A 27,672-nucleotide genomic window follows, 5' to 3' on the forward strand; every position below is an offset into this window, starting at 1 on the left:
TATGGGCACTGTTAAGGAAGTGGAAGCAACTGACAAACAAAGTGTGGCCCGCACAGCAATTGTATGTTATTTGAGCAGCCTTGTACCTGGCATTCCTCAGGAATTCTAAGAAACACCCCCCCAAAAAAATGGCCCCCAATAGTAACCAAACACAGATGAAAACCTGCTCCTTGCTCTCAGGAGCCATCGCGTGAAATTTAGTTACACTATCTGAAGAAGTGTCCAAAAGCATAGCAAACAGACAACTTTCCAAGATATATAGTACATACATACACATATACACACAGAGAGACAGAGAGTTTTACTATTTTCACATGAATACAAGCAACAAGTAAAAGATTAAGAAAAATGTTAAAAGACTAGCAAGGTTTAATTCTGTGACTTGGAGAAACATAAGGTGCCCATAAAATGTGTGTTCCATCTCCTTTTAACATGACTCCTATATAAGGGAGTTTCAGTCTTGCTGATGACTTATGGGTTTTTACATAGCTCTACCAGACAGATGTTCATGCTTAAGGCCTGGCTGTAAGACGGAAAGAGGGGAAACAGCTGGAATGAGCAGCAAGCACCAGCAAGCCAAGTGACAAAATAGAATGCTGAAATCCTGAGGCAAACCGCAAGCAAGAGGAAAACACCATCTGAAGGATTGTTTGAGGGTGGCTGCTATTCTAGAAATTTATCTCTTCCCCTCGTCCATCCAAGTTACACAAGCATTCACACCTGCCTCCTCCTCTCCTAATAAAACTGGCCATTAGAAATGCCGAAGCAGGAACATCTATGTTTCCCCCTTCTGGTTCGCTGTTTCCATATGGCGATAAGGATATGAAACAGAACCCAGCACATGAAACCATGTCCAAAGCCTTCATGAAAAACAAACAGTTTACACGTTAGAAGAACTTGCTCAAGTTAGTATCAAGAGAAATATGCAGAATGAATGCTGGACGCTGAATATCCCGGCTACATTTAACAACATTACGTGTGCCAACAGCATGGAAAAGATCAGCATCCTTTTCAGCTCCTGGGAGATTGCTAAATGCTGCATATATTTTTATATCCCCCCCCCTCTCCCCTTGTGCAAGCAGAAGGAACAAAAAATATTTGTTTAATATGCACAGATACTCAGGATCCCCATTCTGAGCAAAGTATGAACTTGGTACTAATTGCAAGCAGGTTTTTTATATTCTTCAGTACACTAGTTTTTGGTACATAACTATATTTAAGTACCAAATAAGAATATTGCTAAGGTTTCAAAGCCATCAATTATTAACTGGGCTTCCCCAGGTCCTACTGTTGTACCAATGTTTGCCATCCTGATGCACCTGAAACTTTCTCAATCTTCTAATAAGGATCAGAAGTGAAGTCACCTGTTGGTCCTAGTCCAATATCCTGTTCCCACAGTGGCTAACCACATGCCTATGGGGTGCCCCAAAGCAGGACCTGAGTGCAGCAACCCTCTGGCCAGTTGTGACCCCCAGCAAATAGCCATCCAGGTTGGTGGCCATTGCAACATCTTCTGGAAGCAAACTGCCACAATCTTATGATCATATCTCAGCAGAAAAATAGAGTTGGAAGGGACCCCATGGATCATCTAGTCCAGGGGTCAGCAACCTTTTTCAGCTGTGAGCTGGTCCACCGTCCCTCAGACCATGTGGTGGGCCGGACTATATTTTGAAAAAATATATGAATGAATTCCTATGCCCCACAAATAACCCAGAGATGCATTTTAAAGAAAAGGAAACATTCTACTCATGTAAAAACACGCTGATTCCCAGACCATCCGCAGGCCGGCTTGAGAAAGCGATTGGGGCTGATCCGGCCCCCGGGCCTTAGGTTGCCTACCCCTGATCTAGTCCAACTCCCTGCAATGCATGCATATGCACCCACATGGCGATCAAACCGATGACCTTGGCGTCAAAAATAAAATTGAAAAATGAATGAAAAATGCAAACATGGTTGAGCAGGGATTCAAACCCCAAAGCACCACATATTGCACACTATTCACTATTTAGACTGCTCAGAAGTAAGTCTACTGATTTCAGTGGGACTAACTCCCAGGTAAGCTATATGTAGGATGGCAGCCTTAACCACGTATAACTTTCCCTGAATATGTGCCCACTAAACAGAACCATTTAATATCCATTTCAGTGGTTGGTAGTCAGGTATTCTTTTCCTCAGTGTCAGAACTTCTTACGCAAAAGTTGGCACTTGAATTAGCTGGCTTTGTCTTCGTTCCACACCTCTTCTTCCCTTTTTGTTTCATGTGCATGAAACTATAAGCTGTTGTTTGAATTTGAAAACTGCCATAAGTGCTTTGGAAGAAAGGCAATATATAAATATAAGTAAAGGAAGGAAGAACAAGCAGTGTGAGAAGTCCTTGCTTCCCAGATCCCCAAAGGGCCTCAGAAGAGACCTGATAAGCACTTTTCCCTTTGTCAATCAAGAAAAAAATCTGGCTGACTAAGCGGTTTTTGTGCTTTCCCCCTTACCACCTCTGCAAGATGCCATAAGGTAGAGAATCCTGGGTTAAAAGGACAGAATTCCATTTTTATGAATGGAAAATGAGGGGGGGGGACAGAGTTACCTAACTCAAAATAGGCGTACAACTGTACAGTCCTCCTTTCCTTTCACACAACATACAAAGGCCAAACAGATTTTCTAAAAGGGGCAACATATATATTATCAAAATAAAATAATCCCCAAGGCTCGATTACTGCACGTTCAGAGTTAAGCAAAGAGGGTTTTTTTTACTGAGTGAACTAAAGCAAAGTCATCATTCTCGAGGCAAAGGAGGGAAATTCTAGCAGGATGCAGAGCTCTTGAAACTAGCACTAAAATTAAAGGCATGATTAGATGACCACTTACAAGACAGCAGTTTCGTTGTACTGAATAGGAGAATACCACTATATATTGCAATATGCAATATCACCCTTCAGAGTCGTTTATGCTATAATTTGCTGCTCCATATCGCCGTACATTTTATTAAACTCTCAAAATGCTTCATTTTTTTGCCCAAAGATCAAAATGCATTTGCATTATTTATCTATTCCCCATCCCCCACACAAAGCATCCACTCTTTCTGGGCTTTTTTTTTTCATTTTCTCAGCAAAATAATAACTCTTTGGACCTTGCAGGCAGCCAAGTATCAGGCTTTAACCATCTGTCAACTGGCTTGGATTCAGCAAGCATGCTCCCATAGTTTGGGCTCTAATTGTGTTTAATGCTGCACTAATTATTTCAATGGGGAATAATCTTGTACAGTCAAAGTTGACTCATTTTATAAACTGGAAGCTCCTCAGCTATAAATTGGCAGGTCTCATCCTTCATTTCTCCTAAGCGTTGTGCCAAGGGGGAATAAGTATATGGTTGCTCTGTGACCAAATGTCATGTGCTGGGCAGAAACATTGATCCTGGCTATTAATCACTCCACAAGCCCTCCCAGTAATCAAAGGGCACAGCTGCAGTGATATATGACTAATGTCAAAGCAGAAAGCCCTTTACAAGACTGCATGCCTACCAGCTGATGGCCAGTATGTAGTACAGTGTGCACACTAGCCAGCCCAAAATGCCCAGGCTAATTAATCACCACCTCTAACTGTTCATACTATCATTAAACACCTTTATTGGCTGAATTATCTGAGGATTCTTACCCCGTAATTGCTTAGGTCTGGAAGCTATGAACCTTCTCACCTGGATACACAGAGCTGACTATTACCTGCTCTGGACCACCCCCTGGCCTTTCATTCTCTCCTCGGAAGAGTTTGCTGACCCAGCAGTGAACCAGTGACGAGGAGAAAATTGGATACCTTTCCAACCGATCTTGGGATGGTTCAGTTTATTGGGAGAACTAAATAATGCCGGGGAGGTGGGGACGGGGGGGAAATAATTGGATCAGCTTTAAAAATCTACTCATTGGGACTTCTATTCTCAAGGGGGATGAATGCCAAATGCAGAAGTCAGAGGTGCCAACTTGAATTAAATATCGTGGGGGCCCAGGTAAGCCCTACCCCACATAACTGATCACATGACGCAGTGCACACACACTATCTGATTGGGAATTCCCATCATCTTTGTGGGGGCTCAGCCCCTTCAGATATTTTATTGTGGCGGCCAAAGCCCCCATTGCCCCCAGGAGTTGACTACGTTTTTTAAAATCTGAAAGCCAAAGAAATGAAGATTACAACGAATGCATCGATTCAGGCCAGAATCTGTCTGCCAGAACCAACTCAAGGCATCAGTACCCACACTAAAGACTAAATGACTTCCGCAATGCTAGTTATCACTTGCTGCAGATCTGGAGAAGGGCTGTAGCTCAGTAGTAGAGCATCAGGTCCAATCCCTGTTATATCCAAAAAAGGAATGGTAGAGAACTTTGATTGAAACCCTGGAGAGCTACTGTCAATCAGTCTGGATGATACTGAGCCAAATGGACTCAATGGTTTGACTCGGTATAAGGTACCAGGCCCAACATTTACAGAGTTAAAAATACTGGATTCTTTTCATAGCATCTCCCGTTGAATGCACTTGGGTTTATATGGAGCAACTACTGGTTCCATTTTAGAAGACATAAAGAGAATTGTGACAATGACCCAACAATTTGATTTTGTTTTTTTTAAGATATTTATTAAGATTTTCAAAGTATTACAAAATAGAAAAAGAAAAAAGAAAAAAACAAAATAAAAATAGTTAAAAACAATTCAATCTTTCTATAACTTATCTTTCATTTGCTTATTTCCCGGACCTCCTCACGCCTCCCTTTTCTGTATTCCAGTTCAGTTTGTTGGTTCAGCGAATCCCTCCTCTCTTTGATTATCCTGATCTTCAATCTTAACATATTTTAGCATTGGATTTTTACCTATTAATAGTTCATTTTCTCATATTCCCTTATAACATTACAGCTATAAACCACTTAGTTTCTATCCAACATCATTCTAACATTCATAAATTTTACAATATTTCTGTAAATAGTCTTTAAACTTTTTCCAATCTTCTTCCACCGACTCTTCTCCTTGGTCTCGGATTCTGCCAGTCATTTCTGCCAATTCCATATAGTCCATCACCTTCATCTGCCATTCTTCCAGGGTGGGTAGATCTTGTGTCTTCCAATACTTTGCGATAAGTATTCTTGCTGCTGTTGTGGCATACATAAAGAAAGTTCTATCCTTCTTTGGCACCAATTGGCCGACCATGCCCAGGAGAAAGGCCTCTGGTCTCAATGACCCAACAATTTGAAACCCATGGTTCTTATTCATTTCCTGTTACGTGATATTTGACAACTAGCAAAAAGTTGAGTTACGCCAAACGAATCAATTCAGTTTTGAATGAATCACAACGTACAGCTCCTCGTGAAACCAAAATTCAGGACACCGGTTATGGATACTTTAAGAGCCATGGTAATCAATGAAGAGACTGTTCTGGAAGCAAACAACAGGTGGAGGCAAACAGCTTTCTGGAGAGAGTTGAAGGCGTTACCATTGATGTGTCATTGCTTGTGGTATACACACTTATTGTTATGGCCCCACTATCATCTCTGGTCAAAATAGAACACACATAAATTGTTTTATCAATATTGTTTCCAGCATGCCTGCGCAATCGGAAGCCGCGCCTTGGTTTCTGCACATTTCGGAAGTCAGATAGACTTCCAGAACGCATTCTGTTTGAAAACCAAGATATGACTGTACAGAACTGTAACTGCACTGACAGTAAGGGTTGAGCTTTCCTTCTGCTCAAAACCAATGTACTGAGCTGGAGTGAGAGCAGGCCACAATGTTATGGAATAATCACATTCAAACACAGATTTTGGCACTGCAGACAAGGATTTTTAACAGACTAACACCACTGTTGAGGGAGGGGGAGGGATGATGGTGCAACAAGGAGCCACAGCACTGTCCCTTCTCAAACCCTGCAGTGTAGAAAGTGGCAGCACTTTATTTTCCCCTTGTTGACATTAGAAGGGGCTCAGAGAGAAATAAACCAGGCATATCATGGGTAAAGGTAGACCGGAAGTTACAAGAAAGGAAGTAGCACATATACCCGTATTTTTCACTCTATAAGACACACCAGACCACAAGACGCACCTAGTTTTTGGAGGAGGAAAACAAGAAAAAAAATAGTCTGAATCTCAGAAGCCAGAACAGCAAGAGGGATCGCTGCGCAGCGAAAGCAGCAATCCCTCTTGCTGTTCTGGCTTCTGGGATAGCTGTGCAGCCTGCATTCGCTCCATAAGACGCACACACATTTCCCCTTACTTTTTAGGAGGGAAAAAGGGAGTCTTATAGAGCAAAAAATACGGTATATATTCATGGACCCAAAGCCCAAAATATGGAGAACCACTGGCCTGTGACCCAGTTGTGGCCCACAGAGATCTGTAGAGTTGGAAGGGACCCCAAGAGTCATCTAATCCAAACCCTTGCAGTGCAGGAATCTCAACTAAAGCATCCATGGCAGATGGCCATCCAACCTCTGCTTATAAACCTCCAAGGAAGGAGAGTCCACAACCTCCCGAGGGAGACCGTTCCACTGTCAATCAGAGCTGCACTTAATTGATTAGTGTGTTGTGTAGTGTAGTCCCCCTCCCCTTTAATGCACTTTTGCTGCTTCTGTCTTCCTTTCTAGGCAGCAATTCAACAGGTTAAGCCATTTCTGGTATGAAAATACAATTATGGAAAAAACTTCATCATGACCGTACTCTCTATTGTGTTATGCCATGCCCTGCAAGGCAGCCATTTTGTGACTGGCACTCCCAATCACTCTCTAGAAATTCAAAATGTGCCCCTTGGTTGAAAAAGGCTGGTGACTCCCTGGGCATACACTTACTGGCAAGGACTCTCCAGGAACAGCTGACCCAAGACATTTTGGCACCTATGGCACATCCCAAAATGGCGCTCTCTTCCCTGCCAGGGAAGAAGGGGTCAGATAATAACAATAACAACAACAACAACAACAACAACAACAATAATAATAATAATAATTTATAATTTATACCCCACCCATCTGGCTGGGTTTCCCCAGCCACTCTGGGCGGCTCCCAACAGAATAAAAAAGTCTTCTAAAAGTCAGATAGTTATTTATTTCCTTGACATCTGATGGGAGGGCGTTCCACAGGGTGGGCGCCACTACCTAGAAGGCCCTCTGCCTGGTTCCCTGTAACCTCACTTTTCTCGCAGTGAGGGAACCGCCAGAAGGCCCTTGGAGCTGGACCTCGGTGTTTGGACTGAACCATGCGGGTGGAGACGCTCCTTCAGGTATACTGGGCTGAGGTTGTTTAGGGCTTTAAAGGTCTATACCAACACTTTGAATTGTGCTCAGGAATGTACTGGGAGCCAATGTAGGTCTTTCAGGACTGGTGTTATATGGTCCCAGTCTCCAGGTTACTGAGCAAAGGGCTTTCCCATTTACTGCTTCCTGATGCTTGAACTGGAGAGGCCAGAGGTTAAACCTCAGACCCCTGGAATGTACAGCATGTGCTCTATAGGTACGTTCATTTCAGGCATGAATCTTACCCGCAATCCTTGGCATTTAAAGCACCTCTTCTAAGGCAGCCACTACCAGGAGCATGAAGAAACTTAGCATGGGGGGGGGCGGAGCATGAGGAAACTTTCCCCAACAATTTGTAGGTATCGAGAAAAGATTTCAGAACCTCAAACTTTAATGAAAGCTGAAAATTACTTTTCGGCAATCTGACAGAGAATTCGAAGAAGAATTTTTTTTTAGATAAATTACCTGGCGACAAAAAGTGCTTTGAGATCTTCGCACCCAAAGTAGGAAGTGCTTTTAAGACAATTAAATTATTTCGCTTCGGGCTCTGTCTTTTCAATTTGAGCTAATGACACCATTTAAGGATGGTCCATTTAACTGAGGGTCTTTTGCGAGGCAGACAGACAGAAGGCAATCTGGAAGTGTTTGGTAGGATTTTTCCATATTTCAGAATTTAATACTGAAAGGTTTCCATCAAATTCTCCCATTCAAACATTCATCACCAGAATGAAAGTATAATCTCACAAGATAAATGTGTGGCGGGTTTTAAAGAAGTTTATCCCACTTTTTTTTCCCTTCCCTCAAAAAGGAATCAATTTCATCCTAATGGCAATTATGGCACTGTGAAGTAATAACAGTATCAAGTTGGCTCAGTCTTTCCTCCTGCCTCTAGAGTGCGCCCAAATCACTCCTATTACTTCTGGCTTGAAGACCAAATTTCCTGTTTCTTCTCTATCAACGTGCATATTAGTTTAGAGTTTCTAGAAGAGAAAGAGACTGCCAGGCCTGTGCCATGCATTTACCATAGGATACATAGCCTCCAACATTTATCTGATGAAAATAGTAATAATATTCAATAATACTAAATTAATAATAATAATAATAATAATAATAATAATAATAATACTTTTACTATTTATACCCCGCCCATCTGACTGGGTTGCCCTAGTCACTGTGGGCAGCTTCCAATATATATAAAAACAGAATAAAACATTAAACATTTAAAAAACCTTCCCTATATAGACATACCTTGGAAGTGGAACAGAATCCGTTCCGGAAGTCTATTCGACTTCCAAAACGCTGAACTTCCAAGGCACGGCTTCTGATTGGCTGCAGGAGCGTCCCGCAGCCAATCGGAAGCCATGCCGGACATTTGGCTTCCAAAAATCATTCGAAAACCGGAACAATCGCTTCTGGTTTTCAATTATTCGGGAGCCGAAATGTTTGAGTTTACAGGCGTTCGGCTTCCGAGGTTTCACTGTACAGGACTGCCTTCAGGCGGCTCAGGGGTCGGAAAACTCCATACCCTCCAACATTTCTCCAGTGTAAACAGGGATGCCCTAAGGAAAAGCGGGACATTCTGGGATCGAATCAGAAACTGGGACTGCTTATGTAAATCCAGGACTGTCCCGGGAAAATAAGGACACTTGGAGGGTCTGAGGACAGTGACAATTGTTAAGCTTCTTCAAAGCACTTCTGTTGCATCTGCTCTTCCGATTATCCGGGAATCCAAACAGACACATCATCATAGGGTGTTTAGCATCTGACCACAGTGCAGTGGAAAACCTAAGCCCCATGTGCCCTGTTCCCAAATGTTGTTCCTTGCTTCAGAGCACAACAGCCCTGCTCTGAAATGCATAAAGAGCTCCACCGTCCATTAAGGTTTACTTGCTTTTTTCCTCCTACCTGCAAACACCACACTGTTCCTTTCTTGTAACTACTGAGGAAAAACAAGCATACGTAGCAATTTCATGTGCACATCACATCACCCATAGCATTGCGAATACAACAGAGCAGCTATTAAGCAGAAGTCCAGATTAAGATGAAAGAGAAGATGAGGTGTTTTCTCCTGTCAGCAGTGGGAGAGCCCTGCTGCTAGTATGTGCCGCGCTACATCATTGCCAGCATCTGCCTGCTCATGTAAAAACATGAAAGTTGCTGATTCTGAGGCAGGCTGAAATTAAAATGTGTTTCTCCCCCCCAGACACACACGCACACACAATTCACCAATACCTCCAACTGCATCATGACTCCACTCTGGTCTCGATTCAACTTGATTAACGCTTGGCGTTTTCACTTTGCAGTGATTAAAAAAATAGGTTTGCTCGGGATGCAAGGACTCTCATTTAAAATACCAAAGATGATGCAGTTCCAGGTGTCATTCAATTACTATTGGGATGTGCCAAATTTGAAAAATCGGAAGTGCATAGACTTACACACAGAAGGCAAGGAGCCATTGCGGTATAGCGGTTCAAGAGTGCTGGACTAGGACCTGGAAGAGAAGGGTTCAAATCCCCACTCGGATATGAAGTTCACTGAGTGACCTTGGGCCAGTCACTGGCTCTTATCGTAGGCCTACCTTATAGGATTTGTTGTGAGAATAAAATAGGAGGGGTGCAAAGCATGTGTGCCACCTTGAGCTCCATGGAGGAAAGGTAGGCTATAAATCAAATAAACAAATGAATAACCTTCTGCAGATATGGCCACGGCTGTTGAAAGGAAAGCCAGTCCCACCCTCCAACATGGACAAGGCATGGCATAGCATAGCATCAGAGGGCATTCAGTAATGTAAACTGCTACTTTGCTGCGTTGCACTACTTTCAAACATGGCACAGTTTGATAAAGAATCCCACTACCATTTGGGGCTGTTGGATGCTCCTGATTCCCCCATATACAGCTAGTGCCACATCCTCATATGAAGTAGCACATTCAGTAGCTTCAGAGTCTTTGGCGGTTGCCATCAAAACGTACAGAAGTGCTTAAAGGGATCACAAGTTACAAAATAAGTGAAAACCTCAAGGTTAATGACAATTACAAAAATACAGAAGGGAGCTCCTTAGGATGAACATTATCGAACACCATTCGCATGAGAACATAATGTGATTTTGCTGAAGGAGATACCAAGATCCACCCAAATCTGCCTTCTCCAACCTCACACCGTCCAGATGTTTTGGAATGCAGCTCCCATCAGCCCCGGACATCTGCAGGGCACCAGGTTAGCAAGGCTGACCTAGTACATCATCCTGTCTTCAACAGTCAGCCAGAGGCCTCTGGGAACTAACAAGATGATTGTGAGTATGATAGCAGTTCCCTGTTTGTCCACAGCATCTGGCATTCAGAAATATGGTGCCTCCGTTTATGGAGTCTTCATTTAGTTATCATAGCTAATAGCTGTTGATAGACCCACCCTCCATGAACGTATCTAACCCTTTTTGATGTCATCTAAGCCAGTGGCCATCACCACATATTGTGGTAATGAATGCCATAAGTCAATTATGTGTTGTGTGACAAGTGCTTCCTTTTCTCAGTTCTAAACCTTCTGCCAACTGACTTCATTAAATGGCGCTGAATTCTAGCATTGTGTGAGAGGCTCCAATTTCTTACCGAACATTTTCTTCACGGCAATCGTTGTTTCATAAAATTTTGACTATGCTTTCCCTTATTTTACTTTTTAAAAAATACGAACTAAAAAAGGTCCAAAAGCCTTTCCTCGAAGGAGACCTGAATGCAAATAAAAACCAGATGGCATTAATGGAAGTCAGCAGAACAGAGCAGAACAGTGATTTCTGACATAAAAATAACCACAAAGGAATATATAAGAGCATTGCAAAGGTTTACAATAGGCGTACCAGTCCACCTACCTGGATGGATTGAACAATGACTTTTTGCATAAGGAACTATAACTTGTCCCAGTCAAGTGGAATTTTATTATTTATTATGACATTTATATCCTTTTCTTACTTTGGTGAAATTCAACACCCAACTCAAGTGTTTTCATGGCTTGCTATTTTAACTTCATATTAAAGTCTTGAAAATTAAAAAAAAAGATAAAAAACCAGTACTAACTTGTAAGCATAATTGTAAAATTCTATTGTGTGTTATACAGTGGTACCTCGCAAGACGTATGCCTCGCAAGACAAAAAACTCGCAAGACGAAAGGGTTTTTTGTTTTTTGAGCTGCTTCGCAAGACGATTTTCCCTATGGGCTTGCTTCGCAAGACGGAAACGTCTTGCAAGTTTGTTTCCTTTTTCTTAACGCCGTTAATACAGTTGTGACTTGACTTCGAGGAGCAACTCATAGAACGCGGTGTGGTAGCCTTTTTTGAGGTTTTTGAAAACTTTGGTGATTTTTTAAGCTTTACCAAAACTATCCCGACACCGTGCTTCGCAAGACGAAAAAAATCGCAAGACAACAAAACTTGCGGAACAAATTCATTTCGTCTTGCGAGGCACCACTGTATAAACTAGTGACATGCCCATCAATCGGGAGGAGGGGTGGTACCTGCAGTACGGTGCAGCTTGCCATTTTAGAAAATGAATTTTCCAAACGGCAGAGCGATAGGATTGGTCAAATGCTGTCAAAAAGCAATTCTGCTCCTCCAGAGACTTTCTCTTATTACTTTTCCCTGGGGGGGGGGTCAAAAGAGGGGCATGCCTTACACACAGACAGACAGACAGACAGACAGACAGACAGACACACACACACACACACACACGTTTCCAACAGCCACTGAACTTACTAGGAGTTCACCATGCTGTTTCCGTTTTATATCTCCAGGCAAGGCAAGGCTGCCTTCCCCAGAGGAGCCATCCTTTCCTCCATTTTGCTCTCCCTGTCACCCAGTAGCTTCTCTGCTCATCTCCAGATAAACCCAGTGGCTATTCTGTTTCAGGTGGCATTTGGGGACGCAGGAGGAAGGTGAGCTAATCTCACTAAAGCTGTCATAATAAATGGAATGAAATATGTGTTAGAAAGCTCTGCCTTTGAAGGTCTGGAAACGACAAGGGGCCTCATGAACACACCTGTATACACGTTTGTGCATGCCTACCCAGACAGCCACCTCTTTCACAGCAACACTATTCAAATATCTGAAGAAAGGCCCAAGATTTGCTCCCCTGGCACAGATAGTCAGCACTGTCAAAACTGACATTGTGCAAGAAGTGGTTCCCGATTCAGTGCTAGGAAGGATGTTTGAGGCCCCAGAAACTGTACACACACCCCTTTTCCTCCCACATGTGGTTCATAATCGAAAAGATGGTGCATTAATGCAATTCTGCCAATGTATCATCCTTGTTCGTTCAGGGAAACTGTCCTCTGAAGAGAACATAACAAACAACTGAAATCTGAAACCTTCAGTCATTTTTGCTCGCAAAAGACAAGGTGGGTTATCTTATGCAGCCTGAAAACAATACAAAAGGCATTTCCAAGATGGAACAAAGTGCGCTTAGGTCGCTGTTCAGAAAATCAAGTTTTACTGATTGTTAATGAAACTGAAAAGTCTAATTAGCAAGACTGGGGGATTTAACCTCAGCATTTTGGCCAAATACCAAGTTGGTTAATTACATCTTCCTAGCCAAAAAAAACCCCTTTGTCACTTTAATTAGATAGGCTATTCCTCATTTCCTGGCTTTAAAATGTTCTCGTGGGTTCACAGTACCACTGCGACGGCTTCCTAGGTTCTACCCAAGAGGCAGCTGCGTTTGATGTTAACACAATGATAATATATCTAGATCACACATTATATTCTAGGAAGCACTTCAAAATATTAGTATCGTGTTAACTGTGTTGCATTGAAATACTCTGAAGAAATAACTCACTAAAACACATACAGCTACCCACATTCCACAAAGCGAAGCCTAATTGGTGCCCAAGTGCATATGTGGGAACCCCTCAAAGGAAAAATTCTTTTGTGAATCAGAGAAGCAGGGAGGCGGGGGAAGCTTCTCTGAATTATGCTATGTAAGCTCCTTTCAAAGAGGTAGAAAAAAAATCAACCAGCTAATTTTATAAAGCACTTCAGCATACAGTAATAGCACTTCAGTTTTAATACTGCATTGTTATAACTATAAACAAAGATGGAAAAAAAAACCTTTCACATTGTTGACTAGCAAATAATTTTGCATGCCATTAAAATGCTATGATCTACGCATCTCTTACCGGTATTCAAAATCTAGCATGACAGTTCTCATTTTCTTTTTAGTTAAATTAGTAAAGCTGAAATAGTTCACATCAATGCTAAAATATATGTCAGAAAGACATGTAAAGCTAGTGAGATGTGCCTAACTTTCAACCGTGCAAAAAGAAAACTGACTAGCTGCATAATCCTACACATGCCTGCTCAGACATGTCCCATTGAGTTCAATAGGGTTTTACTCCCAGATACGTGCATTGCAGACTATATCGGCTCCATACCGTGTGTGGGTGGGTTTGTGTTGCCCTACAAAGGGGTTTGGAAATACACCAGTCCTCTTTAGCCACATAAAGTGATGTACTCTGACAACAATTCCAATAAATTAGTATTTTAAGTGGACTCTTATATATTTAATCCTGTCTTTATTCCTGTGGCTGCAATTTGTTTTCACTGTTTTTAATATGGAATTTTAAATTGTAATCTGCCCTGCGAGCTGCTGGTGAAGGAGGAGAAATAAACAAAATAATAATATTTACAATGGTTTCATGTAAAGCGAAACTCCTGTCAGATATTGCAGAGCCATAGTAATGTACAGAATTACTTTACTATTTTAACTTTGGAAATCTTAAACATTTTTTAAAAATACACTGGGGGGTGTTCTATAGATTCCTAAATTTTCAATACTAAAATCTAAAATCAAAGATTCAAGTCCTATAGTAAAAGTAATAATCTCTCCCTTACCAATCCTGTTTTAAATATCACAACAATATGAATATACACCCCATGTGACAATGCACTCCTTGTTCTGTTATAATAGAATTATTAAGAAAAATCACAGTGGCCGAAAAGAAAATTCTTCCAAAAGATTTGACTATGAATACACCGAAAGTCAGAACACAGCTGAGGAGTGAAGAAAGCCATAAAGCTATAAAAACCAGTGTGCGATTTCCTGGTCTGGCTTCTTGAGGTCATAAAACTCAAAGCATCTTTCCCAAACCCTCTTCACTCAGTTGTGCCTTAACTATTTGGGTTATAAATACTTTTCATCTCCTGACACGTTTTTTTCCCAGAGGCTCCATTTCCTGTGGAAATTGTAAATTCTTTACATATTACCATAATAACAAAACACATAGAAGCAGTATTATTATGGTCAAAGAGAACTGAAGTGCTCCGCGAGATAACACACATGGGTATTAAAAGCCTTATTCTGAGTGGGAAAGGTTAATATCTGAGAAAAGCTGTTTCAAACTGTGATGAGAATGCATCATTTTGACTTTGCCGGTAAAACATAGCGCGTTATAAACTCGGCAGCTAGAAACGTACGGCCTCAACGCTCTGTCTGCAAACATCTTCACCCCAACCATTTTTTCCCAGCAACAATGCAACCACTAGAAATCTACAAAGGACAAATACAAAATTGGTTGTAGACTCTTATGGAACAACTAAGGCATCGTTTGCCTGTCAGGAAACAATAAAGCATTATTCCGCCATCACAAAAAAAGGGTTTGGGGCGGGGGGGGGAGAGAAAGACCCATTGGAGACAGTATAGTTCTGTCGGTTGTGCAAATGTGCAGTTGCTAAGAGGCAAATATGCCCCTTGTAATCAAATAGCCCAGCTCAGCACTGCTGCTGGCTTGGGGCGAAAAGCAAATTCCACCAGCCACAAACTTAGAAACAGTCTTGAATTATTTGTTGCTGACCGCTGGCTGAACTCTGTCCTGATGAGCATCATCACCATTAGCCACTTCTCAGTGTATTCCATCACCCAATGGCAACAGCAGCATGCTACAGCTCAGGCTACGAGAAATTGATCAAACAGGGTAATGAGACTATTTCTTCACGGAGGTTATTTTAAATGAATATAAATATTTTCTTTCTACATAATTTGCCACAAAAGGTCACCGAGCTCCCCGTGATTCTAAAGAAAAATGCGGCAGAATTTCCTATCTCCGCATTTGAGTGAAACAAACCATTTCTGTGGATTTTCCTTTTTTTTTAATGGACGGTGGCATAAATCTTAATGGTCTGGCAGCATCCTATACAATTGATTAGAGGAAACATTTAAGCTGCACGTTTTAGTTACAGCTGAAAAGATATGATGCAATTTCAGAAAGGATGTATAACCAATCACGACTTGCTGATTATAAACCTTCCACAGAGGAACGTTGTTGTTTTTTGCTGAACAGCCTAAACTTTAACGTGCACAAATTGAACACATGGGCTGGGATCCAAATAGCCTTGCACAATGTTGCATATATGTGCTCCCTTTCCCCTTGCAGCCCCTCCAAAAGCTGCTCCGGTGTGGCCATATGGGACCATATTGAGAATCAGCAACCCCTCCACACACAAGCTGGGTCCACACAGTGCTGCTTTCCATTGACACATGAAAAGGTTTGGATCCCAGTACCGTCATTAGGCTGAATGCACCTAGAATTATTAGGATAAAATATCCGAGTACGGGTTAGCGGATTTTTTATGGGATCCCTTCTTCATAATGAATTTTGCATCCCTGCTACTGAATGCGAGTTTAATTCACTTACCGTCCTGGTCCATTTTAAGCTTTGGCAAGCTACAAAGTGAAGGCGAAACCCTTCTTCCAAGTCTTGAGTGTAATTCTCAAGTATGATTTTTCAGCAGTCTCTCTCTGCAGAATTACCATTAAATATTGCACATAATCAGAGTGCTTCACCGACTGCAGCAAGGAAATACACGCAGTGACAAAATATATCCGAATGAAAGCTGTTGCTTAGGATTTAAGGAAGAGCGTTAAGTGTAGCCTATAATGAAACTTACCCTTTCATTAAGTGCTTTGATAAAACAGATATCAGGATTAACACACACACACACCCAATACTGGCGTAATTTTAAAAGAGGAAATAACAATGAAGAATTTGAATAAAGAGAGAGACTATACTTTTATAGTACATGCAAGCTGTATTGTGCTTTATAATTCCAATTCTTGAAAATTATCTAATGCATATATCAATCAATCAGAACTTTATTAGCAAAGCCAACAGGCCACAGCTATTCTAATGCATATATATTAAAGGGAGGGTGCACCAGCTAAGGCACAGGTGGCTAACCTCTGCATTCTTGGGAGCTGGTCTATTTCTCAAGGGGCCAGAAATCCTTCATAGGTTGCCAGGCTCTAGAGCAGGCATAGGCAAACTCCGGCACTCCAGATGTTTGAGACTACAGTTCCCATCATCCCTGGCCACTGCTCCTGTTAGCTAGGGATGATGGGAATTGTAGTCCCAAACATCTGGAGGGCCGGAGTTTGCCTATGCCTGCTCTAGAGGTACAGGCTACCTGCTTTTTGAGCACATGCACACAGGTAAATTTGGGGCACCATGTGTAACTACACTGAGGTCTTCAATGGACAATCTCCTGCAAGTACCCCACTATCTGTAGGAGACAGCTACTACCAGAAAGAGGGCCAACTTTGTGTTGCCCCCAAATTCTCCCTATCTTATTGTTTTTCGGCTGCTTTAAAATACCCTTTTTAAAAGGTATTGTTCTGTGCTGCTTTTGTGATCTTGTAGCCTTTCTCTGTCTTACGTTTTGTTTCTTATATATGTGCATTGCTGCAGCGTAGTGGAGGCAGTTTTCCCACTTCGCCACTTCTTTGCTTGAAATGTGACCAGGAGGCCCCATTAATGTCTTTCTGTACATGCCCTCTAAAAGCAATGTTCAGCTCAGTCAGAACTACACCACGGTTTCACTGTATGTTTAGGAAACTTAACAAATCAGGATTAACGCTGATGGCAGTTAAGTGTTATGTCCCTCATCCATTACAGAAATTTTCAGTATCTGGAGCATCACTGTCTACCGATGCAAAATGAACACATAGACTATAAAAAGTATTCTCCAGAATGATCAAGCATAGTTTCCATTATCAGTATAGATAACTCCAGAAGGGTTAATTTCTCTGCTGAAGCATCAGGATAATTGTGGAACCTGAACTTCTTAGAAGCAAACTACAGGGAAACAATATAATATCCTCCCAAAATGTCTCCAGTACAGTACTGAATTCTCAACGTGTCCACAAGTGGGATGAAAAGTGCATACAATTACCAATTAAAATCAATAGTACAGGAAAATTAGCAGCCACTAGCAGAAGAACTCTAATCAACTGCCTAGCCATTTGACAAAGTCCATTGCAACAGCAAAGGAGCCATCACATCTTCAAGTGCCAATGAGCCAGATGGCATTACTGGAAAAATTATGCCCACAGACTGGCAGCCTGATCCTGTGATCACTGCCCAAGGGAAGTAGTAATGAAAACAATGAATAGTTAGATGTGATAGAGTAAATCAATTATCACCAACTCTCTGCATCCTCCCCCCCCCCCAATATTACTTTAGAAACTTCTTTCTCCTAACTATCAAGCACCTGGTTAGGTGAACAGGTTCTCATCCATTCTGATGACAAGTTAACCGCCAATGGAAATGGAATGGAATGAGATATAATGTTTTTTTTGTGATTGACAATGCAGCATCTCCTAATTTGGTAGCTGGCAATTATTGGGATTAGTTAAATGTATTTCTAAGCACTGCCATGAAAAGCTTCCTACAGGCATTGGAAATATGTCCACTGTGGAGCTGCATTTTGTGCTCTACTCACAGAGTTGTTTGGCAAGAAATCACTGAGAAAACTCAAAAGCAAGCAAGGAAGTTTAAAGGCAAGCGCTTCTGCATTATGGCTTTGGAGACAAGTCCTGTAGCCTCCCCTGTTCCCATCCCTCGCAAGACAATTGCAGGGGGGGGTGAATATCCTACTGGGGTCAATGGGAACCTTGTTCAAGCATAATTGCCGTACGGGGGAACGATATTGTTGAGATCACAGTTTAACCCTCCTACAACGCTAAAATCTGAATGAAGATTCTCCTCCACTCCAATAGGAGGCTTTAAAAAATCCCAATTCCTATGGCAGAGAAAGGGGCATGTCAGCAATCTCTGTGTATGAACAGATGACCATGAAAGCAAGTGAATACGCACTTTTAGTTTTGGTCTCATGTGCTACTGATACGTGACTCCTGGAAGTTTAGCTGTAATGGAATGAGGCCCTCAGGCTGGAAAAAGTTCCCCACACACAGTGACCCAGCATGCAGAAAGCTATTTCATTGCACAGCTGAAACTACCTAAACTTCTCATAAGAATATGAGAGCAGCTCTGCTGGATGAGGCCATTGGACCCTCTGATCCAGCATTCTGTTATCACAATGGCCAGTCGGATGTCAATGGGATGCCCACAAGAAGCCTACACCAGGGGTCTGCAACCCGCGGCTCCGGAGCCGCATGTGGCTCTTTTACACCTTTGCTGCGGCTCCGGGGCGGATACTAGCGAGGGGAGGAGGCGCATTGTGCGCCCCGACACTCCCCACTGTGGCGGGCGCTGTACTGGCTGTGACGTCGCATGGGGGCGGTGCATGCGTTAGTCACACACCGTCCCAACGTCACCTTCCCGCCCGCTGTCAGATCGCGGCTCCAGAGATATATTTGTTTTAAATATCGCAGTGGTTTTGCGGCTCCCAGTTGTTTTTTTCCCTTCGGAAACGGGTCCAAGTGGCTCTTTTTGTCTTAAAGGTTGCAGACCCCTGGCCTACACAATTAAGGCTGAAATACGATCTGAAGCAGAAAAGGGAACACTAGACAAGTGTGACACCCTTTCTCCATTACTTTTCCAAGAAACAAGACATGATACACAGTGTTGTTTTTGAGTCTCTTTCCCAACTTCTTGCAAAAAGCAAAAAGCCAAGCAACGATAATACCACTGATTCCCTGAAACATCACTCGCTTTAAGACATTTTTTAGTATGTCAGACGAGGCTGGTCGCAAGTTCTACCACTCGCATGCTGCTATAAAGCCCATAGCCAACTATTTGCAATGAAACATGATGGCCTTGCAAAGGGACTGCAAAGGAAACCGAGAAGCAGTGCAGTGTGATGCATCGAAGTGAAATACAAATGAAGGGTTCAGAAGCAATGAAAGATGTCTCAAACAACTGAAGTTTAAAATTTAGCAGACTATGAGAAGGAGGATTTGGCCAACAATGGCCAAAAGGGTACGGAACATGTTTTTACCCTTAGAAGCTTGGTGATACAAGGCAGAAGGAAAACTCTGGAGAAGTCATAAATGCAAGGTGGCTGCAAGCCAGTATAGATCCTTGATGGCAAGAAAAAAAGTTGGCAGAAAAGTGTTCGTGAAAACAAGTTACAATCTAATAGGGGTCAAAAGTTCCATAGAGAAAATAGTGAACTAGGAATCAACCCAGTACGCCTTCCTCCACAGTGCTATGTAACACAGCCCTAAACCTGAATTGTGCTTTATTATGATTACAACTCCTACAGGACTGGGAACCTGTGGCTGTCCATTAGCTCAGTGCCATTGTAAGGGTAGTTGGCACCCTAGGACAGTGTTTCCCAACCTTGGGCCTCCAGCTGTTTTTGAACTACAATTCCCATCATCCCTGACCACTGGTCTTGCTAGCTAGGGATGATGGGAGTTGTAGTCCAAAAACAGCTGGAGGCCCAAGGTTGGGAAACACTGCCCTAGGAGAACTCTGAGTCACTGCTCCTCTTCACTCATATTATAACCCTCTGCACATGGTAAGAAAAAGCACACTTTCTGCTTGTCCCACATCCTCTAGAGCAGTGTTCCCCAACCTTGGGCTTCCAGCTGTTTTTTGGACTACAACTCCCATCATCCCTTGCTAGCAAGACCAGTGGTCAAGGATGATGGGAATTGTAGTCCAAAAACAGCTGGAGGCCCAAGGTTGGGGAACACTGCTCTAGGGCAGGCATCCCCAACCTGCGGCCCTCCAGATGTTTTCGCCTACAACTCCCATGATCCCTAGCTAACAGGACCAGTGGTCAGGAATGATGGGAATTGTAGTCCAAAAAATCTGAAGGGCCAAAGGCTGAGGAAGCCTGCTCTAGAGGAGCTGAGGCTCATCTCAGATTAAGTCAAGGTGCGGGGGAGAAAGTCAATACAGTGGTACCTTGGGTTACATACGCTTCAGGTTACATACGCTTCAGGTTACAGACCCCGCTAACCCAGAAATAGTGCTTCAGGTTAAGAACTTTGCTTAAGGATAAGAACAGAAATCGGGCTCCGGCGGCGCAGCAGCAGCAGCAGGAGGCCCCATTAGCTAAAGTGGTGCTTCAGGTTAAGAACAGTTTCAGGTTAAGAACGGACCTCCAGAACGAATTAAGTACTTAACCCAAGGTACCACTGTATAAAGGAGATAGCTATACTCAGCATCAATTCCTGAAAGTGCGGAAGGAGGAAGGAAAGGGTGCGACAATCATGAAACCTGCTACTACTTATTGTTATTATTTATTAAATTTGTATACCACTCGATGCCCCATACATAGTTGCAACTGTAGTGTATACATGCATTTCTCTGTGCAGTCATTGGCACACATATGACTGAGTTGAGCTTAGACCAGCTTGCATGTAAGAGAAAAATTTGCCGTGTATAACTGCGGCAGTTTTTCCCTGCTTAAACATTAAATGATCCTGCCGGTTATAAATCTATAGACGTGTTTGCATTTCAATATTTTTTTTGGGGGGGGGAGAAGGGAGGGAAAATAGCCCGTCTCTTTTCAAGAAAACAGCCATGCTAACAATGTATTGCAAATAAAACCACACCCCTTAGGTTTTCTGATTTCCAAGTATATCAAAGGAATGGTTATAGCACTATCAAGTCAAGGTCTATTCCTCACCACAGACGTATTAAGAAAAACAATGAACGTGCAACACTGTTGTACTATACAAGATCCTGTCGTTTGTTTTGCAAGAAACCCGGTCGTCAATAAGTTGTTTTTTTTAAAAAAAAAATCCTATTCAAAAATCAATTATCTGGAGTCTTTTGTATAGAGAAGTACCACACCTTTCAGACAACTGGTATTAATGAGCAGGCATGACTATAGAATCTCCATCCGTTTTTCTGACAAAGCGGCAACTACTCCAGCCTCTCATTGAAATTCCATTAATCTGGTGCAGCCGGCTCCAGTGTGAAAATCAAAACTCCATCTAACCCTTTATCAGTTCACAATAACCTACCAGTGAACTCTGCCTGTTAGCATATAGCAAGTTATGATTTGGCTATCAATCAGGCTGCAAGCCAGTAAAATAAAAGCCGGCCAGGAACAGGGTGTCTGGCGAGAATTCTGCATCTTGCTTTATTCCGAGGCCTGTTCCCTGGCAGTTCTTTCCACCTTCCCCTCGTCTTAATAAACCTCTTTCTCTAAGGTGTCTGGGACTCTGCACGCTTCTCCTCCCGTGCAATTTAATTGCTGCCGGCAATCAAGACAGAGCATCACTGAAGTGCGCTTGAATTTCATTAGAAGATATAACTTATGCCACTTTACTACAGTACCTAATAAACCATAAAAGAAACCCAAACACATATGGCTGGAGGGAATAACTGGAAAATTAGGTGGCCATTGGGGAATGGGATGAACTTTTGAACCAAGGAAACGGTGGGGTGGGGGATATTTGTTAGAAAACAAAGTGGGGGTGGGTTTGAGGAGGCAGACTTTAAATACATATAGAGATATGGAGGGGGCAGAGGGTTGATATTTTCAAGCCGTACAGAAATTTATCGACATAATAAAACAAACACATGTTTATAGCTTATATAATCGATCAACGTTTGGATCCCGAGTTCATGCCGAACACTTGGCGACAACCGAAAGGACAAAACAACTTCATCAGATTTGACAAAAAGGCCTTTTGATGACCTGGGCTAACTTAGTTATACTGTAGTTACTGTTAAAAATAATTACCTTCTTTCTAATTAATGCACACTGTTAGTCAAAGGTCAGACAAAAAAGCAGGATTTTTTTTCCATACGACAATGTACCTACAGTCCTGCAAGCAGATTTTTGCTACACATTCTCAATTATCTTTCGACAAAACCCCAAAGTCAAATCAAAAGTTGATTTATTTATTTGTTTAAAAAACCTTGAAAATGGTGCTTTAATTCTTTAGGCGTGCTATAATTACTGAGTGTAGTGGTTTCCATTTAAATGGAGAAAAACAGTTTACTGGGACATATAGCGATTTCATTCTTCTCAATAAGTGTTCTTGCAATATTAACACCCATTTCTGAATATGAATATTTTAGGTGTGCACAATCACATGGAGATACTGAAACAAAGTTTGTGCATTTAAAAACACTGAATGCCAACAAAAGCACAAACAACTGAAACAAGTCTGAAGAGAAACAATGGGCTCAATTTGGTGGAAGTTGACCTTAAATGTAACTCCTTTCTCTGTACACAGAAGCCTTCGAGATCTGCTGGCTGCGTAGAGATAAATACAGATTTGCTTATTTTAACTTACGGAGCAGATATCAAAATGTCTGACATAGAGCAAAGCGAGCACGATCCGCACCAGAGAAGGATAAATCTGATATTTAACCAAGGAACAACAGCAAAATTCATAATTGCTTAGTTTGTATATCACAACAAACCATAGTCTGAAATTATGGTTTAACTTGAATGAGCAGCATGCTAGTGCACACTGCTCAAATGCACCTGCTACACATCCTCTCCCAGTTGTAAACAAACCATGGAGCAGCTCGCTTAGCATTACAAACTGATCAGCGCTTACACTTACCGTAGTTTCTCTCCAAAAACCCCCCCAAAAAACCCCACCACCCTAAGCAGAAACCAATACTAAAACAGCCACTCCACAATTGGTTGCCCAAACTAGGAGAGGAAGGAGCCAAGGGGGTGTTGCATCTTTACTTTTCATTTAATAACCAATGCTGTTTTTAATGTCTGCTTCACCTTCGGATGGTGATGTACACCACCCCAAATTTTAATTTTTTAACTGAAAGACGGCATAAAAAAAAATCCAAAAATAAATAAATAAAATCAGCAACGACGTTGGAAGCTTCTCAGATAACCCGCACATTCATAACGGTGGCACTTGATGCTTGAGCGTCAGCACCGCCGAATTCGCTTTCGCAAACAAAAACGGTTGTCCATTTTTAAACTAGCAAGGAGAAAACACTTCTCGCAACCTCTTCGTTATGCCCAGTGTGCAGTAAGCCATAGGCAGCAAAACACAGCTGCATATTTTGTTACGGTATAAACCACTTCTGTCTTTGCACCGTTTAACGCCAGGGGGAGAGGGGGGAGAGATTTATCTAAAAATTGCATAGAATCTGTTTTGCCAACAAATATAAAAGGGGTAGTCAAAAGCTAAAGGTTATTTTATTGCTCGTTTTTCCTTTACTGTAGAGCAAGTGGAATTCAGCAGAAGAGAACTCCGTTTGCAGAGTTCTATAAATGTGAAGATCCTGTTTTCTGAATCAGTTGTTAGAATGTTCATCACTTATGCACATATTTGACTTATCCCTGTTCTGCAATAGATATAATTTTATACCTCATAAAAGCAATATATGTTTCCAAAGGGAATAATCTGAAAAACATAAAATGTGGAGTAGCATGTTGCAGGGAAGCATTATTTTCAAACAGCAATTGAGTTAGAGCTACACAGTTTGATCATCATATGACAGAAAGGAAGAAAAAGTTGCTCGCTTCCAAGTCTAAAATTCGGAACAACTAATTAGTATACACTTTTATGTGCATGCAAATTGTAATCTATCAACACTGTCAACTAGCAGAAAGAGATAGCTGCAAACAATGATGCAATAATCCCCATAGAACATTCACTTGTTCTTATCTTCAAAAATGTAAGAATGATTAAAATTTGATATATAATGAACTTGGACTGGGAGGGAGTACTGTTCAAATGTAAGCACCAAAAATTGTTTGATCGAGAAACGTCAGTACATTAATGGGAAGACACACCATAAGAACAATTAATTTAATATTTTATGAACTCGCTCTGTTTCAAGTGTGCCACATGCAAAAAACAAAAATCCATCAAATGAATTCTCTTTCATTATTTATACACTAAATAAAACAAGTACAATAAAATTAAGGAAGAATCTGATGCTGAATTAAGAAGAGATTTGTCCTAAAGAAAAGAAATCCGAGTGTATCAGTTGCTGATTCATTTGTGTGAGGGCAGGGAGGAAAAACTAAGAGATCTGTTTTGGTTACTGAAACAAACAAGCAAGTGTGCATTTTTTAAAAATCCCACTGTATCTTATTTTAGCCACTAGAGAGAGCTCTTCAGTTCCTTAAGGGTCTTGTGAAGGTAAGGAACAGGACCCACATGGTTCGCTGCTCATCTGTTTCCCAAGAATTGCACCAGATCAGAGACATTGGCGGCCAACGAAACTCCCAAATCACTGTGATTATGGTACCTTGAGACAAAGAGAACCACTTACCATCAGAGGGGCCTTCATCCTCTTTATCACAGCGGTCAGACGCTACAGAGATATTGTCAGGAGGCACAGGGCAAGGGCCTTCACGCTCTTCCCCATCTTCAAGTTCTCCTGCACAAACCAAAATATTTGTCAGGAGTTAAAACAGGCTCCTTTCAGTTTAATTATACACATATTCATCACGAGCTGAATTTCAAAGTAAAGCATGACCAAAAAAAAACCCCAACCCAAATCAAACCGTAAGCTTTCCCCTTGATCCAGTTACCTCAGATGCATAGTTGAGATAAAAGTTACAGTAAAGAACAGGGCTGCCAACTTGAATAAAAATGGGGGAGGGGGACCAGGCAAGCCTCACCCCACAAAATTAATCACAAGATGTGGTACACATACACCATTTGAATGACAATGCCCAACAACTTGGGGCGGGGGGCTCAAATATTTTATTGGAGGGGGCAATAGGAATCGGCTCCTGTGGTAAGGTTACCAGATTTTTTTCAATGAATCCGGGGACACTTTTCAACTTCAGTCAGAATGATAGGATTTCGTAAGGGGACTGATTTGGAAATCTGGGGGCTGTCCCCGGGAAACGGGGGATATCTCGTAACCTTATCCTATGGTAAAGAATGAGAAAGAAGAGTTGGATCCAAAGTAAAGTTAGCTGGGCTTAAAATCATAAAACGTGATGTTCAAATCATGGTTAACATTCCATTAATTTCAATCTTAGTTGAAATCCCCACTCAGCCATGAAATTCACTGGGTAGCCTGGGGCCAGTTACTTTCTCTACCTCACAGGGTTGTGAAGATAAAATGGGGAGGAGGACGATAGCTCTATATACCACCTTGAGCTCCTTGCAGGAAAGTAGATATAAATGCAAAAATAAACTCAACTTTACTTTGGATCCAACATGAAGTGTTTGAATGAGGAACGGCTTGTCAGCACTATCTAGCTACAGATTCCATTAACTACCATAATATCCCTTCCAGCAGAAACCCAATGCAATAATTCATTTATTAACTGGGGGCAGGAGGACCATGTTTTATTAGCTACACAGCAATATGTGCTTAAATGTAACATTTGATTTAGTGTTTTCTCTGACCATTCCAGCATAACAGCCACGCAACGCTGACATGCCATTGGTTGAACAATGTAGTCAGGTTTCCCTGTAGTAAACATTCGTTTGCTGCGGCAGCAAATCTTGGGCCATGTGTGGTATGACATACTTGTGACATGAACGCTTCATCACCCATCCACCTGCCAGTTCAACCTATATCTATCATGCTATCACTCAGTCCACTTTTCAGCAGCCTTGCGGTAGGGTAAATGCCACATGCCAAACTCAGCATAGATCCACTCAACACATGCACTCACATAACACCCACTTGGTCATATGAATGGGCCCTTTAGCCTCTGCTGCTTGTCAAATCCATGGCTACTTGAACATTCGCTTCACAGTGTTGATTTGCAACAATAACCAACTAAAGTGTGTTGCACTGAGCCCTATTACTATTAGGAGCAGAGAGGTTACACAAGGGATTTAAAAACTTCTCTTCAGATGTTGTAAAATAAATGTAAAATGCCCTCCGTGAAATATTCGCCTCCTAAAGCATTTTTTTTTAAGGAAGGGCAGAACACAAAATAATAATTAGTGTCCAAATTCCACAGCAATTTAAATCCTGCACAATTGCTGTTTGTCTAGCTCACATTGTGCTTCCCCAAAAGCTACAACTCCCAGGGCTTCTTTGTAATCTGGATGTGTCTTAGCTGAATCCTCCACAATGTACAGAATCAAAATAATTGCAACTATTTCTGGCTAACGCATGAGTGCGCCTTCTGAGTATCTTTCAGGCCCTGGAACGCTGATGAAAGCAACATTTACAGCTTACAGAAAGAACAGAATATCCCCATGTGTTTGAAAAATGCAGTCTCGTTAATCCAAAATCTCTAAACTGAAGTTTCAAAGTGTTTCTTACATACATTATAATACTCTGTGAATTTGAATCATTAAGGAATGATGAAAACAGGAAAGGTAAAGTAACAGAGGTTTGCTCAACCTCATTTTGTCACAGAGTTGTGAACACAGACCAGAGCCAGTGTGGAATCACAGAAACCTCTCTGTCGTAAATGGGAAGCAAGCCAAGCAAAGGCCAGATCACATGGCAATTTCTTTCTAATTTTAAGGTCCACCAGCAGGGATCCACAAATCCCCAACCCCATAGGCAATTATTCGTACCTACGGGACCGCCTCTCCCGGTATGCCCCACGGGGGACCCCAAGGTCCATAAATAGCAACACCCTAGTGGTCCTGGGCCCTAAGGAAGTTAGATTAGCTTCAACCAGAGCCAGGGCCTTTTCAACACTGGCTCCGGTCTGGTGGAACGCTCTGTCTCATGAGACCAGGGCCCTGAAGGATCTGATTTCTTTCCGCAGGGCCTGTAAGACAGAGTAGTTCCGCCTAGCCTTTGGCTTGGAGCCAATTTGATTCCCTCCCCCTCTTTCTTTTTCCTTTCTCCTCCTGTGATGAGGCTGCATTTTAATATTTTAATGTTGTATTTTAATCTTGTTTTTAAGTTATATTCATTCAACTTGTTTTTATTGTTGCTTGTTAGCCGCCCTGAGCCCAGCCTTGGCTGGTGAGGGCGGGGTATAAATAAAAATTATTATTATTATTATTCTCCTCCACTATTGATAACTTACTTAAGGAAGGGATCTCTGTACTAGATCATGAAGACCAATGATAAGGGCGGGCAGCCACAGAACTTTAGGAAGAGGGAAAGTGCAACGGCCTCACTTTGTGTTGCTAGAGTCTCACAACACCAACTCCAGTCACGACCAGCTGCAGCCCAAACTCCAGTCTTTCGGGTGACTATCCTAGGAAGTGTGCATGCATATGCAATAAACGTGTATGCATATGTAATTAATATCAATATTCAACACATATTTGAAGAAAGTATTCAAGCCACATTACATGCACTTCGCT

At 41.9% G+C, this 27,672-nt stretch overlaps 1 protein-coding gene across 1 annotated transcript in view; it reads right to left on the bottom strand.

Moving 5' to 3' along the window:
* The window catches only part of SKAP2 (src kinase associated phosphoprotein 2), a 109,285-nt gene that overhangs the window by 64,437 nt on the left and 17,176 nt on the right, over positions 1-27,672 (bottom strand). Inside the window, exon 4 of the mRNA XM_083468498.1 lies at positions 24,698-24,805. Coding sequence (XP_083324624.1) covers positions 24,698-24,805 — 108 coding nt within the window. The remainder of the gene's footprint in view (positions 1-24,697; positions 24,806-27,672) is intronic.

This window comes from Podarcis liolepis (genome assembly GCF_965112155.1).
Source record: "Podarcis liolepis genome assembly, chromosome: 12".
In the NCBI taxonomy this organism is placed as follows: Eukaryota; Metazoa; Chordata; class Lepidosauria; order Squamata; family Lacertidae; genus Podarcis; species Podarcis liolepis.